Here is a 21,143-nt window from a genome sequence, read left to right as displayed (position 1 = left end):
GTGAGTCCGTTCATTAAAATTACATTAACGATATTAAAAGGTATAATAAATAACTATATGTAGCGTACATAGATGATTCGCTATATGTACTATAAATCCTCTCTAATTTAATCAAATGCATATTTTTATATATTTAAGCCCCGCCCAAATCCCCGTCGCATCAATCGGCATTCTTAATCTCGCTCAGGCTGCGCAAGGCTTCCCTCTCTCGCTCCCGTTCGCGCTCCCGCTCGCGCTGCTCCTCCTCTAGCTTGAGCACCTTGCTCTTCAGGCCACACAATATCTCCGCTGTGGCTATATTCTTGATGGTACTCAAGTCCAGGTGCTGGCTGTGATTGTTGTTGTTGTTGTTGTTGTCATCGTTGTCGTGCTCGCCATTGCTGCTGCTTTTGTTGTTGTTGTTGTTGCCGCTGCCGCCATGTTCAGTTGCATCTGCCCGTTCACGGTCGGTAACATGTTGCTGTTGCTGTTGCTCCAGTTCCAGGTTTCGATTGATCGCATTTAACAGTTTGTGCTTGCCCAGCGCCAGTGCCAATCCGGCTCCGGCTTCGGCATTGTTGTTGTTCGTCTCGGTGTTGCCCTTGTTGCTGTTGTTGTTCGAATCAGTTTCCATGTCCAAGCCGCGATTGTTGTTGTTGTCATCGTATTTACGCTCATAGGCGGAGAGATCTTCATCGTGTCCATTGTTGTTGTTGTTGTTTGTGGCTTCACCTGGCGACGCCTCAAGCTCCACTTCACGCTTCACCAGCTGAATATCGGGCGGAGGCGTTGGGGTTTGTGGGCGTGCCCGATTGCCATTGACATTGGGCGTTTGTACCAGATTCAAGGCTTCCTCATCATCAGGCCCTCCATTGTTGTTGTTGTTGTTGTTATTTCCGGAACTCTTGCTGCCGCTGTTGTTGCTATTGGTCAGATGATGATTCTCCACGAGCCGTATCTTGAAGTTATTGTTGTGCGTAGCTGGCGGTGGCTGCGGCTCCGGCGTCCGTGGCACAATCGTTGTGATGGGCTCCATGATATCCTGGCTGTGGGCATATGCGTGATTGTTGTTCAGGGCGTCGTCATTTCGCTCAGCACTTGGATATCGCTCCCGATCCATCTCCTTCAAGCGCTTTTCGCCGCCCAGCTCTGTGTTATAGTGCATCAGGATCTTGCGCTTGGCCAGGTACTTGTGCTGTTTACGTGCCGAGTCGAGCATCTTTTTGCTGTTGGCTTGCAGGATCGCAAAGGAATTGCTTTCCGCCTCTGCCAGATTCGAGTTGCTGACATTGTTGTTGTTATTATTGTTATTGTTGTTGTTGTTGTTGCTGCTGCCAAGAGTGTTGTAGTTGTTGTTGTTGGTGCTGTTGCTGTTGTTGTTATTGTTGCGATTGAGATTCTTTATAAAGCTCTCGGCCAACGTAGCCTTCGACTTAATGTGTTCACGGAAGCCAGTATAGCCCTGTGCCTGTGCCTGCGCCTGCGCCTGTGCCTGTGCCTGCGCCTGTGCTTGACCACCGCCCGGACTGGCCAGCGATAAAGGCGTGGCGCATCGGTTGGGCCCATTCAGAGGTGACTGCTCCAGAGCTGTTGGTCCATAGCCGGCGGCATGCCCACTAGTGATGTTGACGCTGTGTGTTCCACGCTCGTAGCGGCACTCGGTGCCATCGCTCTCTAGCGGCGAGCTGATGTCGCTGGCATCGCTGTCCAAGTTTTTCTGGAAGCAAAGAAATTAGGTGCTTAAGGGAATCCTAATTGACGGTGCTCCTGTCTTTGTATACCTCTGTGTGTAGCCCCTTGATTTTCATGGCCTCGGCGACCTTGAGAAACACGGGCAGATCCTCATACTTGACGTTCACCTGGCCGCTGTACATAAAGTCGAGCAAGCCGGCCATGTGGCTGGCCTCGACGTCGGCCATCAGCAGTATGGGATGACTGGATGGATTCTCTAGGAAGATCTGCTGGAAATACGGACTGCAAACGGACAGCACCTGGAAAGAGAGAAGCAAAAAAAAAAGGAGACAACTGTTAGAGGAACGGTTCCGTCAAGTAAGCCGCCTGTTTACCAGTTTGTGGGCCTTAAATATTTTTCCGCCTGCTGCGATGGTCACATCCACCATCTTCTCGTCCTTCTGCAGAGAGTGAAAGCCGCGGCACATGTTGCCATGGAAATTGTTCCACGACAGCAGGTACTGATCTATGGTATTGGGATCGGTGTAGGGCTGTTGCTGCTGTTGCTTGTGTTGCTGCTGCTGCTGTTGCTGCTGTTGCTGCTGCTGCTGCTGCTGCTGCTGCAGCTGCTGTTGGGCTGCCTGGTGCTGTGTGGCCGTGATGTGGATCTGTTGAGCAGTGGTAGGCGGCGAACAGGGGCGCGGCGTGGGTGGCTGATGTGGGTGTGCGATCTGATGATGATGCTGTTGTTGCTGTTGCTGTAGCTGCTGCTGAGCCTGTTGCTGCTGCTGTTGCAGATGCTGCTGTAAATGCTGCTGTTGCTGCTGCAGCAGATGCTGCTGCTGCTGCAGCGCATGCTGCAAGCCTGGCGGTGTCGAGGACGAGGACAGGCGATGCGGATGCGGCGAAAGTGACGGCTGGTGGCTCATGAAACGCTGCTGTTGCTGCTGTTGGGCCTGGTGATGTTGCTGCTGCTGCTGCTGTTGTTGCTGCTGCTGCTGTTGCTGCTGCTGGCGCGCATGCTGCTTGATCTTGACCATGTTCTCCTGCTGCTCCTGCTCCCGCTGCCGCATCAGCTCCTGCTTAATCTTGTACTGCTGCATGGATAAATCGTCAACGCTCTTGGAGAGCTTTACCATCTCGCTGTTGCTGTTGAACTTGTTGCCGCTGTTGTTGTTGGCCAGCATTGGCTTCAGATCGTATTTATAGTCGCCGCTAGCGCCGCTGGCCGCTGCTGCCAATTTGCGCTCGGCAGCGAGGGCGGCGCGCTCCTTCTGCCGCCTGATCAGCTCATCGATTTCCATATAGGCGCCGCTGGTGGCTGCCGCAATAGCCGATGCAATGATCGGATCATCCTCGAAGACGCTGTCGTCCAGTGTCTCCTTTAGTGTCTTGGTGGACGAGAACAGGCGCAACGAGGGATCGTTGACCTGGTCGCTGAAATACACGTCCATCAGTGTAAAGAACGGCCATTCCCGCCGCTTCGGCTCCTCGGACATTTTGATGGCCTTGTACTCCTGCAGCAGATTGTTCCATTTCTTGATGATCTTCGACAGCGGCAGCGGCACATTAAGCTCACGCTCGACGACGCTGCAAATGAAAGGGAATTTCGGAAATCGGTAAATGACATGGAAGCGACATAATCGCAGATTAGGCGTTGGTGTTTCGAATGGAGTATTCGCTACTTACGCCCAGGCATATTTCGAGGCGTTTCTCTTGCCCGTGAAGAGTGGTGAGAGTTCAGCGCGTAATCTGATCAATGATTTGACTTTTTCAGCTTCCCCTGCAAACGAAATAAACCATAATAAATGAGTTTCAAATTAAACAATTGCGTACATTATGCAATCAGTTGGGTAACCCCAGACGAGCGATTGTTATGTGTGGATACAAAATAAAATAAAATCAAAAAAATAAATAAAAAACTTGTGAGCGTAGGTTCCAAATGGATCTAAATAATATTATTGCCAAATGTTATGTGCGTTAACCCAGATATGAGAAATGGAGGAAATACAAAAGCGGGAGCTAAAGAAATAGCTAGCAAAAACTATTAAAAGTATTTTTCGCGCAGCAATTTTTGCAAGTTTCGCTTCCTTGGCAAATACAAATTCCTAAAGAAAAAAAGTAGTTAAGCGTTTGATTTAAGTGATCTACACGGGGCATTGATCTGACTGCGGCTGACTGCAACTTTCCACTGCAACTTGCCACTGCAATTCAAGTTTATGCCGCATTGCCGATAAAGACCTCTGGCAGTGGCCAGCAAGGTTTCAATGAACCCGTCACACTGCGCCACGATTCGCATCGCATCGGCCAAATCACATTGCAATCTCAAGATTGGGCCAAAATCGATGACTGCGCGGCCAGCTAAATTCGCATTCGAATCGACTGCTGGTTAATTGCTATAACGAATCTAGCAACTTTTACCAGTTAAGTCCATAAGCGAGACTAAAAAAATTCGAAAACGAAACCAAAGCCAAAAGCAAGATCAGAGCCCGGGCCAAGTCGAGCTCAAAGCCAGCCTGGCGCAAAGAGTCGCATCTTAAGACCGTGCACACAGACACACACACACACATACACACACATGCGTTCGCTTGTATTTACGGCATGTGTGTATGCCCATCAAGTATACGCCATGAGCAACAGCAACAGCAACACTCGACTGGCGACCATAATGACTGAAAACTATTCAACGTTGAAGAATTCATTAGCAGATTTCACTTTCGCTTATGACGGCGTTCGGTTATTTCTTTTGCAGTCTTTCTTTATTTATATACCGTAATTTCTACTCGTTCACTTTTTTCTTTCTCTATTTCTTTGCAGCTCTTTGTTCGCCACGTCGTGTGTGTGTGTGTGGATGTTTGATGGCGTTTTTTTTTCCTTCTTTCAAGTTTCTTGAGTCTTGCTGCTGCTGATGATTTCTTGTTTCAGCCAAGGCAAGAAGCCAGCCGCAAGCTGCGCGCCTGCTACCTCGCTCAGTTTTTTGGTCGATTATTTATTTGTTTTTTTTTTTTACCCAAGAGAAAATGGCTTGGCTACTCAGACGAAGCCGGATCTAAAGTCGCGTCGGTGAGCACCGACCAAAATGCATGACAGGAGATAGCGAAGGCTTTGCGGACTGGGCCGCCTGCATTCTAGCTGGGCCCACAGCCCGTTTACTTTCTAAACTTGATTTGGGTTATAATATGTATACTCGACAAATGGGAAATAGATTCACATTGAAACGAGAAAATAAGCTCTCATACCATAAACTAAGTACACTTTAGGTGCTCATGATGCATCTGGCCAGGGCAAGGGCATTTGCGCGATATCGATCTGCGGATACTTTGCCAGCCTTTGCTTGATTCATTTAATTGTCTACCCGCAAAAGCTATAACCTAGCCCAACCCTGCTCGATAAACAAAAACTATGCGCAACAAATTTGCAAAAATATAAATATATATAGTTATATATGTAATATACGTTTATATCAGATTTGCGAACCATAGTAAGAAAGACAACGAGCGGGTAAGCCTTGTGTAAAACAACCTCAACCTTCTGTTCGTGACATGTTGAGGTTTCACGTTCCCCATTCGCCGTGAGCGAAGAGCCACAGACAAGAGAGCAGCATAATTGAGTGTGTGCGCGGATGGATCTTGGGGGGCGGGTGTGAGTGGGGTGGCGGCTGGGCGATGTGTGGGGCGCTTGAGCAGAAGTAGCGCAAATTGTTGCCCGGGGGAGCGGCTCACAAAAGATTCACTTTCTTTGCAACAAGTTTTCGTGCGTCTGCGCGCCCGTTCAGCGGTGCGTGTGCGTGTGAGTGTGTGTGCATGTGTGTGTGTGCTTGTATGTATGTATAACGCGTCATACAACTTCTCTCTTACACACAGACACACACACACACAAGCGCGAGGAAGAGACGTCTTCTGGTTTCTACTTTCCGTTCGCGCCCTTTTATGTAACCCAAATCATCTGTAGCTTGAGAGATGCTGAAGCTGCTCTGCAGGCAAGCCGAAATGTCTGTCTCAGTAACAGCAACAACAGCAACAACAACCACAATAAAAGCAACAACAATAGCAGCAGCAACGTTTACCGTTAGTTTCTCTTTTGACCTATATTTGACCAACGGCGTTGTTGTTGTTGTTTTCTCAGTGCACGCCATTGGTTCTTTATCTTATATACTCTCCTTCATCTTCACTTCTCTATGTTTGCTCTGCTCGACTCTTCTTTGTGCTCAATGTTCACTTCCGTTTAAAGCACTTTCGTAGCCGCAGAACCGGTTCTAGGCCTTTGGAGCTGCACACTTATCACCCATGAATCAACATTTGCATTTCTTTTGGAGATTCTCTTCGTTTTCTTTCTTTCTTTCTTTTTTTTATAGTTTTTTGTTCTGTTCTTCGTTTTGCTTGGCATCTTCCATTTCGTCTGCTTTTTACGCATAATTGGTCTCAGAATTGAAAACCTGACTAACGATTTGTTGTGCTTCCTTTCGTTACGGCCCCTTTCTTTCATGCTGCCATCCTGATTGCCCCCCTCCCCCCCTTTTGTGACGTTCTTTCTGTCTGCTTTGCTTTGGTTGATTCTTTGATTGTTTGTTTACTTGATGAAATGCGAAATTGTTAACCGTGACGTTTCGCTTTTTCACAGTTTTTTCCCCTCTCTCTTTCTTTTTTTTTACAATCTGTTCTTTGCGTGAGAACTTCTAATGAGGTCATTGGGATTTCGGTGTGCTTTGGCTCTGCATATAAAGCCAGTTGAACCAAATGAAGCATTCAACATGCCCTACTCTCGATAATCGTATGCGAAAGTGATGGGGGCGTGGCTAGGGCGAGGTACATATCGAGAGAGACAGAGAGAGAGAGAGAGAGAGAGATAGATTTACGATATGATGTCAGTGCACAAATTTCTTTAGCAAAGGAACGTGAAGATTATTATTTATAAAAACTATAAAAATTAGATTTTCTCATACACCTAATTTGTTTTTCTATATGAAAAGAAGAATTTCTTGAAAAATGTATTAAAAGTGCAATCACTTTTTTGTATTTCTTAAAAGACGTTTCTTAGCTTGGGCGAGTTGAAGAGAAATGTTAACCAAATTCTCTTGAACTTCGACGCCCCTTTCTAAATGTTTCACAAACAGCTGGAAGGTATGCCCCATAGCCAGGCCATAAAGTTGAACAATCTCCTCTTAAGTGAAGCTGTCCGTGAATACAATGTGAAACTTTTGCTCGATTGCAATGCCAAGGCGAATGGAAGAATTCGACTGCGTTGGTGCTGCGTTTTGTGCAGTCGCTGCAACAACAACAACAACAGCAACAACAACCAGACTCGAATGAAATACGAGACGATGCGGCTTTCCAACGACAACGGCTTGCAGCTATCTCAGTTGCAGTCAGTTTTCTACTTGTGCTGCATTTCTTGAGAGTTTTCTCCGCACGCCACGGCCACAAAACTTTTAGACAATGCGCATACGCCCCGTGTGCCGGCATTGCCAGCGCTTTCCGTGTAAGTCATCGACCAGGCAACCAGGCATCCAGCAATCCGCCACTGCCACTGCTGCCAGGCTGGTATTTAATTCTCGGCTTTTACTTTCTCCCAAATGACGAAGAAATGCATTTTTTCCATAATCTAAAGCGTCAGCGAATGTAATTCGCATCGGGGCAACTAATTTATTTGTTATACATTTTCCGACGAAAATTTAGAAGAAAGGTAATGCCAACATAGATAAAAGTCAAAAGTTGCTAATTAACTGACATTTCAGACCAAAAGCGAGCAACTGGCTGTGCCGTCGTCTGTCGACTTTTCTCTTTGCAATTTTCATTTTGAAGTTGAACGTACGCTAACCGTCTGTGGAAATTCCGCACTACTTATAAACATGACCAGACAACAGACAACAGGCAACTTGCAACTTGCAACGTGCAACATCATCATCATCAGCCACAACAGCAGCATCATTATCATCATCCATCCATCATGATTATATATTATTGTAATCATTGACGTTGTCAGAAGTAATTTAGGAAGGAAAAATTTTATATATATATATATCCATATAATAATATATATATATATATACATATTTATTCGCTCGCTTTGCTGAATTTCTCTGTTGCTTTGGAAAACCTATTGCTTTTCATGTTTCTGTTAGTAGAAGTCGAAACCCGTTGTTGTTGTTGTTGTCGTTGTTGTTGCTGCTGCTGCTGCTGAAAATCGTCTGTTGCATTTGTTATTGCCGCCATCTCGTTAGCCGTTTTGTTGCAAGAAGGTTTATGAACTTTAACAAAGATTTTCTTTCTTTCTGTCCGCTGTTTAAAATGCACTTGAGTCGCTGCAGAGCTTTTTTCGAAAGTGCAACGCGGCGTATAAGCAACTTCTGCAACGGACAAATGTATCCAAGCACGTGTGTGTGTGTTGTGTGTGTTTGTCATTTAATGTTTGCATTTTCTAATTGTTGTCATGATTGTCTTATGATGTTTATTTGAAAGCGTAAATGAAAAACACTTTTCATTTCTACTCAATTAATATTCTTATCAATTGCTTGCGGTGAACACATATATGCATAAGCCGATAAATGTATCTTAACAGTTTTCATGAGCTTCCACGATGCGTCAGCTCAGCTCAGTTGAGCTTAGCTCGGCTCAGTACTCACACACACACATGCACACACACATACACATACAGCTTACAACTTTCACTTTGCGCCGTCAGAAGCAGCAGCAGAAACAGCGACAGCAACAACAAAAACAACAACAACAACGTAGCAAAAGTAAAGCTCTAATGTTAATGTAAATAGCGGTAAGAGTCAGGGTACACACATACACACACACATGCGCAAGCACACACACACACACACACACGCACTTAGTTACGTGCCGTAGATGCGATTGTGCAGATACAAATAGACAAAGGTTCAAATGACTTTGGCGCGTCTCGCGAAATTGCAAAATAGAAACAAACAAAAACAAAAAAAAAATTAAAAACCAAATCATTCATTAAAAAAATATTGTAGATATATTGCGGCTGTTATGTCGAGAAAGAAAAAAAATAAACGCAATGCAAAACAATAAAACAAAATCAAATCAAACTGTGGCATCTTACATAAAAAAACTTAACCTTCGCCGCATGAAAGCAAAACTTTATATGTATTATTTTTCTTAAAAAATTAAACTGTTTTTTTTTTTTCATTTTCTGCAAAAGCATAAAAAATAAAACTACGCTAAAACTTGAGCATAAATATTGTAGCTTACTTGACATATTTAGCCTATTTTCTATCAAATGGGGTGCATTCTGCTCCGTCTGAGCTATTATACAATTCCCATTCTAACGATGAAAAGGTGTAAAAAGTAAACGAAAATGGAGATAAAAGCCAATTTTGTGAGGTGGTAAAGCGAGAAGCGTGTGAAGAGCCGCATTCGAGCTCCCAATTGAGGCGAACCTAAAGTGAAAGTTCTAATAAGTAAGCGAGTAGCGAGCAACTGCTGGAGCCACGACAAAGCCAGAGTACTCGTAGCCAACCATGCGGGCAGCCGCCAAATTGTGGCTCAAATGGTGGCACAGCAAGCGGTCGGAGCGCACCACAGTTGTGGTAGTCCGCCAGCCATCGCCAGGCGAAATGTATGGGAAAGAAAGGCTGGCGAAATGTGTATAGCAAAAATGATATATGGCTGGCTAGATGTTTCGATGAATGGAATTAAATATATATATTGTGTGCGAAGTCAATTGTATTTGCGAGGCACAAAGGGCTCATTTGTACTTTTTACTGTGCAGTTAAGCATACTAATGAACGTAAGTATTTTCTGTAAGTCTCTTAAAATAATTTAGGCGAAACATATTGCTTTTTGATTAAAGTAATTACAATCTGACAAGAAAGATACTCCGTATCGAATTTTTGGCTATTTGATATATGTATTTTTCTTTTGTTTCAATTTGGTGATCGGTCGCTTTTCTCTAACAAGCCCTTTCGGGCATTATATAAAAGAGTTTTGCATCATTGTCGCGTCTTCAGCTCTTCACTTAACGCGTCTTAATCACGTTTGATGGCCAATTAAATGTTGTTAAGAAAGCAGCAAATAAAGCTATTGTAGAATTAACCAACATTGCATAATGTATGCTACGTGTGGCAATTAGCCAGCTTTATATAAATCTTGTTAACGAGGAAGCGAAAGAGTTCCAATTGAAAATGTGTACAACTCACGCAAGTCTTGTGGCCAGCGGATTAGTGAAGTTAGAAAGCAAGACCAAAAACTAAACAAGATGTTAACCTCTTTTCATTACTTTGGCCAATGTCTGAAGCTAAGGCAATTGCACCAAAGTATGCAATTCTATTGATATATCTTCTGTAAAATTTCTCTTTTTGCAAAAGCTCGGGCAGGTTGCGTGAGAGGTGGGGGTTGCCTAATGACATGACTTTCATTAGATGCCACAACGAAGCGGTAAATGCGCGTTACCTGGCCAACATTTGGAGGCAAACGACAAGAAACGAGCGAAGCTCAAGCGCAGGTTGCATAATCGCATTCAAAACGAAAATAGAAAACAGTCAAAACGACAAGCGACAAACGGACAGAAACAGAAACAGATACAGATACAGATACAGAGACAACACAAAACATATATAATATATTGATGTATATAGATAGATAATTTGTAGCGGTTTATCAAGCAACGGTATTATTGAGCAACGTCGACTCGAATCGACTCCAACACTCGCCAACAGCGCCAACATTTAAACTATTTTCTTGTTATGCACTTCAAAAGCAAAACGCGTGATACAAAACACACTCACAGCCATACACACTCACAGCCATAATTTTGGCAACACAATTTTGACTTGGCCAACAGAAAACCCGATGAGTCATTCTAAATAATTGCGCGTGCAAAAGTGCCAGCAATAATAATATTTATAAAACTAAATATCAATGCATAGAAATCAAAACGAATAACAACATCAAAAACAAACTCAAAATCATAATCAAAATCAAAGTCCGAGTCGATATTTCGAGCCGAAACCAGAAATTGAAACGAATTTATTGCGCATACGCCGCGTATTCCAGAGAGATCCATACGTGTCGCCCAGGAGCTGTTGCAATCGACGTCTGTAGACCCAAACAGCAACAAGTTGGGACATTGAACTCGAAAACCGAACCTGCACACACGACGTCAGCAGCAGCAGCAGCAGCAGCCGCAGTCGCAGCAAAAATTTGTAAACAAAACTCGGTTATGTAAGCGCTTAATTATAATGGAAATGGAAATGCCAAAGCGACAAAGCCAGGCCACATTCAAGAGGCCGAGTCTCTAGAGCTCCAAATTGGTTTGTTTTTGTAAAAAAAAGAAAAAAAAACGACAACAACAATTTTTGAAGGCTACGCATTACGAGAATTGATATCGAACAACAGGAAATTTCGCCTTGGAAATGTCATTTTCCACAATGCTTATGTTCGGGCTGGTGAAAATGGGTCAGGATTAAAATACACACACAAATCAGCCAATCACCTGACCAATAAAAACAAGTTAAATGCGAGCGATACGAGAAATTGATTGAAAACAAAAGGAAATCAACAAGAAAACTAAGAAAAAAAAAAAACAGAAACAAAAAGGAAACATAAATTTTTCAGCCAGTAAGGGTCTTGGCTGGCTGAGACGGCAATAGCAGCAAGAGCAGCAGCCGCAGCGGCAGCGGCAGAAAGAAAAGGAAAGAAAACAGATAGAGAAAAAAGATGCAAGCAACAACTTTCACCTATTAATATTCGAGTCGAGGCAGAAGCGAGCGAGCTGCCAAAGCTTGCAGAGACCCGTGCACTGCGCAACCAAGTAGAAGCAGAAGAAACCATCGCCGCTTGGCGCAGTTGTGGCCGATGCTCAACAGGGGCAACAACGTCGACGGCTCTTGGGTGATTGCAGCTGAGACGATGCTAAAGATACACACACAGACACACAGACACACACACACGCACACCCAGAGTCAGACAAAGAGCGCAATCTCTTCTGAAACTTTCTATAAAAGACGTTCGTTTATTTTTTCTTCTTTTCATTTTTACTATTTTTCAAAAATTTTCTGGTTTGTTAGTTTCTCAAAAGCTGCCAAGTAGGCGTGCTTATGTCTGAGCCTACTCTCTTGGGTTAGTTAAGTTGAGTATCCTTTGATTTATACTTACAGCAATATCTGGTCGAATATTGACAGTTGGCATTGACTGTCGGTGCCATAATCTCGTTGGCAGCCATATCCAAATGTAATGTGTTGTTGCTGATGTCCTGGATGGTATATCCTTAGCTATTTTGGACGTGTTTGATGCTTTGTTGTTGTTGGTTATTGTAATCCAATGGGGTTTAAGTCACAGATACACACACACACACACCGAATGGCGTGAAATGCTTTTGGTTTGATAGTTTCTCTTTGATTACTGCTGCTTATTTGGTAGTTTGCCTGGTTTCCATTGTAAGATATTTGGAATTCAAGAGGCACTCACGCACACTGAGCGCCCAAAATTTAAAAATTAAACCAAAGCCCAAGCCGCAAGCACACAAACACACCGATAAAAAACACTTTCACTTTTCGCTTGATATGCAGAGAACACAAAACAGTTTTATGCGACTTTTTTGCCTTTTGTTGTTGCTGTTGCTGTTGCTGGTGTCGTTGTTGTTGTTGTTGTTGTGGTTATTTCTTGTGGATTTAATGATTTTGGCTGGGCCAAGTGAAAATTAAATTCCAAGTGCACTAAAGTCAAGAGTAGTCAACATTTTGTATAGCATATGTTTCGCTGTCTGCTTTGCATAAAGACATTAATTATAGAATTTTGTAAAGTTTCAATTTATTCACTTCAACACTTAAAGTAAAGCCGCAATTGTAGCTGGAACTGAAGCAGGAGTTAATCTTGTTGAGTTTTCCAACTGTAAGAGTTGTAGAGTTCTGCACACAGGCGCCTGTTGTTGTCTTAGATTTAGTTTTAGTTTTTAGCTATTGGTGGCGATTCTTGCGCGCCGACCGTCTGAACGTAACGTCTGCCTCGAACCACTGTAGACGTCTGTGCGGCAGCGCGCAGTGAAACTAGCGCTTATCCTCAAAGATCGCTAAGAAATTTCATGCCATTCCATTTTGTTTCGCTGCTTCGACGCTTTCGCTTAACCAACTCACACACACACACACACATACGCACGCACACACGCTCAAGCTGAAGCTTGGCTTTAGTTCTGTGTGCTGTTAGCATTTCCATTTCTTTCTCTGCACACTCACTCACACACACACACACACACATACAGGCGTGCGAGCAACTTGCTGCTGAGCACGCTCAGTTCAAGTTTGGTTCTTTGTTGAAGTCTTTTGTTTTGGTCTGCAGTTTGCCTTTGCCATGTGCGCGAGCTTTTGGCTTTCAGTAAGAGTTTCGCCTTGGGAGCGCGCACACACACACACGCATACACAGAGATACCATCCGGCAGTGCTTAATTATTTACAGTTTATGGCCGTTCCGTTTCCATTTCGTTCCGTTTGCGTTTGCTTCAAATGGACTTTTATAACTTTAACTTTCTTCGCAATCGCAGCGAATGCCGTTTGCTGGCAACTGCCTTCTAAGCGTGCTTCGGCTTTTTTCTTTAATTTTCTTTTCTTTTTTTTCTTTTCAAATTATCTTTTATACGCTTTTGCGTATTTGCCGTTGTTTAGCTACAAATTACAACTTTCGTCTATTTTCGTCAAGATTTTTTTTTTAATTATATAATTCAAACTTTTTTCGTTTGTGCATTTATTTTCTTGCTCGTTTTCTATGGGCTTTGTTTTTGCTGTAACTTCTGCACAAGCAATTTGCTTGCCATTGTTGCTTCAGTTTTACTTTTATTTGCATAAAGCCAAGCTCACGGCTAATTACACACAAGAAGAGTGAAATTTCCAATGGGTTCTTAATTATAATTTAATTGCCTGCTCGCTAGCCAAACAGCAGCTAGCCAGAGCCCAAAAACACCCAAGCAGCACAGAAAGCGCACCAAATGTATCTATGTGCTTAAATGTATCTGCGGGTGTGTGTGAGTGTGTGTACTTTTGTACTGCAGTTGGTAAAATCTCTTTAGTTGCAGTTTGTTGGTCTGGTCTGCTCAGCGAGCGTTTCAAGATCGGGGCTCGACCATTTGCAGTCGCAGTCGCAGTCGCAGTCTCAGACTTCGAGTCAGTTAAAAGTATCTCGATGCTTAGGCCTTTTTTTTTGTTGGCTCTGCACTTACAGTTGCTTCTTTTGTCGTTTGCGCGGCTGGTGTTACTATCTTTTGGTTGTTGTTGAAGAAAACTTTCTAATGCAGAAACCGTCTGCTGTTTCATTGCTCACTTTTCTTTCTCGCTCTCTCGCTTTGCATCTCTCTAATGCTCTCTCGCTTCAATTGAATTTCCCACTGCTCGCACAGCAGTTGATAGGCCTCTAGTTATACCCTGTACTCATCTTAATTGGGTAAAATAAATTTAGCGCAGTTATATGTTACCACTTTTAGTTCTCTTACAGTTGCTTTCGTACCTAAGAGTTTCTTTTTATCCCATAGAGGCATTTATATCTTTTCATTAATTTTGTTATCAGTAAGATGCCTTTAACTATCTTATAGGGATCTTTATATTTACAGATACTGCGAGCGTTACTTAACAGATTCTTTTATATTACGCAGATACTATTGTTTTATTACAAATACCTTTGTATCTAACGGATACGGCTTTCGTATATATATCTTGGGTTTCTTTTGTATGTGAGAGATACTTTTTGTAAAATCCTGACAATTAAGGGTATTACCTAGTCAGGTTCTCCCGATTAAGGCACTCTTACTTATTTTTGTGGATTTTCGACTGCTTTTTCTTTCTTTTGAGATTTTCCCAAGCATGTGAAATCGCCGTAGAATTTGAATTGAGTAAAACTTTTGTTCAAAACTTTACACATTTTCAATTCTATGCACATGGCATAAGCGTGTGTAGATGTATGGATGTATGTATGTGCTGTTATATATGTAATCTATTCACGTGCAGGTGAGTTCACATAAGTACTTGATAATCTGCTGTCGGTGATGGCGGCCATGCATCAACACATTATGATGGTGGTCAGTGGCATCCGTTGGACCGATTGATGGTAATAATGATGCCGTTATACCGCGCTCACTGCTATTTGGGTGAAAGTTATATGTTAAATACACTCACATATCATTCAGTGCAAGTCTCCTTTTTTTAATGTGTGCACAGTCCAAGCAATTTATATCAAGAACTGTGACCCCATATCATCAATAAAAAATCGATTCCTGCTTAACTTAATAGCATATAAGTAGTATACCATATTTGTGATAATTGGAAAAAAGTAATTATTACTCCCCTACGAAATGGAAAAATGATCTCAATTGACAAATGTATTCAATTAGCAGCGAAACCTTGCATTATATAAACCAGAGGCAGAACGATGGAAAATCACAAGACTTTGAAACGCGAGACCCACAATCGTAAGTATAAAATGTATTTTCACTTTTTAATAATTAACATAAAATTATTAACCAACGGCGCAAAGAAAGAAGAAAGAGAAATGGGTAAGAATCAAGAAAGACACCAAAATCAAAGCCACAGCCAAAACAATGCCAAGCGCATTAAACCAGCACCAAATGGCAGGGCCAGACAAATGTAAGAAATAAGCCATGAAAGTTGTAAATTCAATGAAATGGGATTTGTGATTTCATAAAGTCTCGTAAGCAGCAGCGAATGACTAAAAATCTTAAAATAAGAAAACATTAAGCCCAAAGAATTTTAAGTGAAATGAATTTGAAAGCTTTTCCCGTCGAGATCTGACCCAATTACCCATTTTGGCCCATAACCCAAATTAATGTGGTAGCTAAGAAATAAAGAAAAGAACAGAAGATGTCGGCTGACGAAGTCACAGTTATGTGACGAACCGACCGAGTCAGACAATCGAAAGTTTATGTCATGCAACAGCAGGAGCAGCAGCTGGAAACGACGCACAGTGGGCCAAAATTAGCCAACAGCTTGCTATTTTTTAATAAAGTCAACAACAAAATCTGACCAAGGTCCTGGAAAGATATATATGTATTTACTTAGCCGGGAGTGAATGGGCTTTTAGTTGATATAATAATTGTATACCTAAGTGAACTATATACTAAGATCTGTCATTGTTATTGGAAAGTAGAATCCTGTGCTAAACCACAGTGCAGCAGCTTTGAGATAAGATGATATGCATTGAAGAGCAGGTTTTATAATTCCCCAATAAGCCCCGTCAAGTCTTGCAATTGTGAACGCCCAGTTAACAAGACTTAAGTAACTAAGAATATATATGTATATTCGAAAGTAATTGAAGAAGAAAAGTACATTTATATGTATAGTATAAGTATAAATATAAATATAAATATATATCTGTGCGAACAGTACAGAGAGCACAAGCGAGTGAAATTCTGTAGCAGATAAATATAGATGTATATATATTGTGTGCTTATGTATTTAAGGTACACATACATAAAAACACAATTTTTTGGAAAGTCATACCATGAAATTATTCTGGTGTAGATGTGCTTGCTCCGACATAGGCCTACCAAACAGCATGAACAATTGAGAGCAGACAAAACGCAACAAAAGAAAAAGTAACTTCACACTAACACACACACACGCACATACACACGCACACACAGATGGACAGCCTGATCAACGTCTGCGGCAGAGCTGGCCAGTAAATCGAAAAGATACACGAAACGAACACTTCACAAAATAAAATAATAAAATCGAAACATAAAACATTCTGATTGTAAGAGCTTGGAAGTAGGTCAGCGTCGCTGCCGTCGCCGTCGCCGTCGCCTTCACCTTCGTTTTCGGCGTCATCGCCAACGCGCGCGCTCTCGAACTTGGCTTTGGTCTGGTCTCGGCTGCCGCAAGAGCAAGAGCGGCAGTTCAGACACCAAAACCGAGCAGCAAAAAATAAGAAGAATCAAAAATACGCACACACACATTTACAAACACACACACACACACATGGAGCCACGCTGATGGAATACTAAAGCATCCGCGTCCACTTGCACTTTCTTTTTCAAGCGCTGCCGCATCGACGCTGGCGTCGCAGTTGCTGTCACAAACTTGATTTGCCTTATGCTTTAGCTCATTCTACTTCTGCTTGGCTCCCAGTTTCAGTCCCACAGCGCAAGTTCGTGGCTTAAGTCTTTCGTTTGGATCCGTCGCACGTTCGACTCGCTTAGCTTTCGCTTTGTGCTGCTCCATTGTTTTGCTTTGTCCAAATATTCTCTTATGCTTAATTTGTTTTAGGCCTCAATTTCACCATCTTGTATAACCATTTCAAATTGTGTAAGGAATCATTATAATTTATTTGACTGGTTACATATTTAACTAGAAGTAAATGCATGTCAATTAATAAATTTAGTAATTTTTTCATATATTTAAAGCCTGCACAACTCGCATGCGCATGGATAAGACATTTCCCATTTGTCAGCTGCGCAATGCTTTTAGTTTCCAGTATGTATTCCAGTGTTTATTGGATTACCGCTGAACAGATTCCTAAACAAACCAAAATAAAGTTTTTCAATTTTTGCGGATATTGAAAATTTCAGCTGCAACTTAATGTCTGATCTAATAGCATAAAAAGAGGGCATACTTTAAAGTAAACATAAGAAACTGCTGCATACTTTTAGGCATGCCGAACAATTTATGTGAGGAACTAATATCCATTGCAAAATAAAATTGATTGTGAGCAGGATTATACGGAAAATGGAAATGAATTAGGTTTTAAATTTAAACTGAGGGTTCGAGTATCAAAATCTGTTCGCCTTAGGAGAACATTTAAGATAGTTCTCAACATTCATGGTCTGTGATCAGGGGTTCAAACCAAACCTGCGTCACCTACTTGTCTTACATGTTCCATTAGGTTCAATCCGAAAATGTTAATCTATCGGCTGTACCTTTTTTTTATCAATGTCGTTTAATGTACAATAATTAACGGAAAAAAGTTGTCTTAAAATTGGGATTGTGAATAACCTTTATACAAATTTTATTAAGGAAATAAACCATCCCAAAAAAGAACTCTTCCGAATTGAAATCACTTATATTTTGATATAGTATTTGTAGTAGACAATGCAGAAAGAGCATTTACAGATCAGAGCCAATCAAAATGGCTTGGACACATAAAATCAACTAACTGATGGATTGAGGGAATTACATTTAATCACTTCCGAGCAATTAACATTTATTTTAAGATAAGTTGTATCTATATATACACATATATTGTGTAATCTATAAATATCTAGCCAAGCAACAAAAGAAAACAAACAAGAAAATCTACATAAAAGGACAAATTCAAATGGCATGAGTAAAGTTAAAAAAAGCATAAAAAAATTAGAAATCCAAATACTTAGACAATCAAAAAAATACTTAGACAATCACAAAAAATGTGCTTAAATGCATCTCTCTCAACGCTGTGCCTGATTTTGGTGAATCTCAATTAATTGGCATGCGAAATGCGCGGCACGGCGATTTCGCAACTTCGCGAGTGCAGCGGCGGGTGCGGGCAGCATAGATGCTTCCTCGAGAAGCTCGCGGATATCAACCTTGATGTTGATTTATAGGTGTCGCTGTGCTGTGGCGGCGTCTATTTTGGTGCCTGCCGTTGCGTTGCCGCCTGCCGCTGGCTGCATCGATGTCTGCGCTGCTGCTGCGTGCCTGCGTCCCTGGCTATCTCCCTCACTCTCTCTCTTTCTGTCTCTCTCTCTCTTTCTCTCTCTTCGCTCAGGGTCCACGGCCCGCCAATTGTCTTGCAGCATCTGTCAGTCCTTCTAAGGTTCGTTTCTATTTTCTGAATTGGCAACGAAGTGAAGTATCTTCGGCACTGCAAATGCGGATTAGCTGCTCGGCACCTGCAACGGGAGTGGGAACGGATACGCGTCCAATCGGCTAATCTACTGTGGCGCTCTCCCGGCCACGCATATTTGCTTATCAGTCATTTAGATAGCTCGCATGCTAATTGCCCTGCTTTGTGCTTCCCAACTCTCTCTCTCTCTCTCTAAGTCTCTCTGGATATACCCTATATGTATCTAATCATTGGCCTATCTATATATATTTCAGTTAGGAACTTTTTTTATAAAAGTTGTCATACACCTGCATTATTTATGGCTACGCTTTTTTTAAACTTATTCCCCGCACGAATACAATTGCAGCGCCTTAAAATGTCGCATATACCCTAACAATTTGTAAATTCCTTACGACAATTAGGAAAACGGCTTATATGGATCGATTCGCGTTAAATGCGTGCCACTACTTTCGCTCTACTCAATTTCTCTGGCTCTCTGCGAATTTCGGCATTTCTGCCAACTAATTGAGTTTTCAACTCAATTGAAAATTCCCCGATGCGAGAGCCTTCGATATAAAGACAGCACTTGGCCATCCGCGTGCCATTTGTTGTTGAGTCTAGGAGCCAACAAGAATCAAACGTGCGATTTTATTTTCATCAACTCCTTTCGTTGGCCTAAAAGGTGTGTGCATGTGTGTGCCCGTGTGTATTTGATTTGCAAACGTACAAAGGATTATACATGGATTATTTCTGGCTCACCGAAACTATTTTAATGGAATACGTGATATATAATTGGTTTTCATTTTAGACCATTTCTTTTATTAAAATCAAAATTGGTATTAAAAGTAAAATCATTTTTTTATCAGAATTATCAGTCCAAGCAGCTTAAATATTATTCATTTTATCACTTAAAGGAAATGGTTTAAAACAAATATAGTAAAAGAAACTCTCCAGATAAATAATTATCTATAAAAGTGCTAGTTAAATTTGCAGTTTATGTATATATTTATCATATCCTTTCTACAACGAGCTCATCTATAATTCTAGATAAACAACTGTCAAAATGTGTGACGATGATGCGGGTGCATTAGTTATCGACAACGGTTCGGGCATGTGCAAAGCCGGCTTCGCTGGTGATGACGCCCCCCGTGCTGTATTCCCCTCGATTGTGGGTCGTCCACGCCACCAGGGTGTGATGGTGGGTATGGGTCAGAAGGATTCGTACGTCGGTGATGAGGCTCAGAGCAAACGTGGTATCCTGACGTTGAAATATCCCATTGAGCACGGCATTATCACTAACTGGGATGACATGGAGAAGATCTGGCATCATACCTTCTACAATGAGTTGCGTGTGGCCCCCGAGGAGCATCCAGTATTATTGACAGAGGCCCCACTTAACCCCAAGGCCAATCGCGAGAAGATGACTCAGATTATGTTCGAGACCTTCAATTCGCCAGCCATGTACGTTGCCATCCAGGCTGTGCTGTCCCTGTACGCTTCCGGTCGTACCACTGGTATTGTGTTGGACTCCGGTGATGGTGTCTCCCACACTGTGCCCATCTATGAGGGTTTCGCTCTGCCCCATGCCATCCTGCGTCTGGACTTGGCCGGTCGCGACTTGACCGATTACCTGATGAAGATCCTGACTGAGCGTGGCTACTCTTTCACCACCACCGCTGAGCGTGAAATCGTGCGTGACATCAAGGAGAAGTTGTGCTATGTGGCTCTGGACTTTGAGCAGGAAATGGCCACCGCTGCCGCCTCCACATCCCTGGAGAAGTCGTATGAGTTGCCTGATGGTCAGGTCATAACCATTGGCAACGAGCGTTTCCGCTGCCCCGAGGCTCTGTTCCAGCCTTCGTTCTTGGGCATGGAGTCGTCCGGTATTCACGAGACTGTCTACAACTCAATCATGAAGTGCGATGTGGATATTCGTAAGGATCTGTATGCCAACTCTGTGCTATCCGGCGGTACCACCATGTACCCAGGTAAACATAACGAGTCCCTTAAACTTGGATAGCACACTCAAGTTTTTGTCGTTTCAATTTTAGGTATTGCTGATCGTATGCAAAAGGAGATCACCGCCCTGGCCCCATCGACCATTAAGATCAAGATCATTGCGCCACCTGAGAGAAAGTACTCCGTCTGGATTGGTGGCTCCATCTTGGCATCGCTGTCCACCTTCCAGCAGATGTGGATCTCTAAGCAGGAGTACGATGAGTCCGGTCCCGGCATTGTGCACCGCAAGTGCTTTTAAATCTTTCCCGCGTTGCGAAAGATCAACAAAGACAAACACCACGTTAGCAAAGTCACTAACCAGCACCAACATCAGCGAGCTTTTCACCAACGCCGGCGCGCTGCACATTAAGCCAAACCAGCAAAGAAGAAGAGGATAACAACAACAATCTGTTGCACGAAAATCATTTAGGCCACAATATCAATAAGAGGCTGAACGATATTCAAGCCACGCCCCTTAAAATGTTACCAAACCCAGACACAGGCGAATTTCACAGTCACGAACATCTGCGTGAAACTCGCCGTAGTGTGAAATATTTAAATTATTTATAAACTTATCTAAACTGTATATGAATGAGCTTTTAATCTTAGCCAGTGAAATTAAAGCCAAATATATATCTTCCATTAAAAAATATAAACATTTTCAATAAAGACATTTTTTCTATTACGTATTCGCTTCACTGTTAATAAGATGAATATGCTTTTCGG

General features: G+C 42.4%; 2 protein-coding genes across 2 annotated transcripts; one reads left to right on the top strand and one right to left on the bottom strand.

Moving 5' to 3' along the window:
• Positions 1–160: 160 nt before the first annotated feature.
• Positions 161–11,841, bottom strand: LOC115771958 (putative uncharacterized protein DDB_G0282129). The gene is made up of 5 exons (XM_030717867.1): positions 11,775–11,841; positions 3,340–3,433; positions 2,046–3,240; positions 1,761–1,970; positions 161–1,696 (listed from the first exon to the last, which is right to left on the bottom strand). The coding sequence occupies exons 1-5, from the start codon at positions 11,839–11,841 to the stop codon at positions 161–163; spliced, it is 3,102 nt and encodes a 1,033-aa protein (XP_030573727.1).
• A 7,197-nt stretch (positions 11,842–19,038) lies between these two features.
• Positions 19,039–21,085, top strand: LOC115757701 (actin, indirect flight muscle). Its single transcript, XM_030698048.1, has 3 exons — positions 19,039–19,101; positions 19,467–20,407; positions 20,471–21,085. The coding sequence occupies exons 2-3, from the start codon at positions 19,483–19,485 to the stop codon at positions 20,674–20,676; spliced, it is 1,131 nt and encodes a 376-aa protein (XP_030553908.1). The 5' UTR covers positions 19,039–19,101; positions 19,467–19,482; the 3' UTR covers positions 20,677–21,085.
• Positions 21,086–21,143: the final 58 nt, after the last annotated feature.

The sequence above is a fragment of the Drosophila novamexicana genome, unplaced genomic scaffold, assembly GCF_003285875.2.
Source record: "Drosophila novamexicana strain 15010-1031.04,08,12 unplaced genomic scaffold, DnovRS2.1 tig00000108-arrow-pilon, whole genome shotgun sequence".
Taxonomy (NCBI): Eukaryota; Metazoa; Arthropoda; class Insecta; order Diptera; family Drosophilidae; genus Drosophila; species Drosophila novamexicana.
Note: the sequence above shows the minus strand (reverse complement) of the source record. Positions and strands in the feature narration are given on the sequence as shown.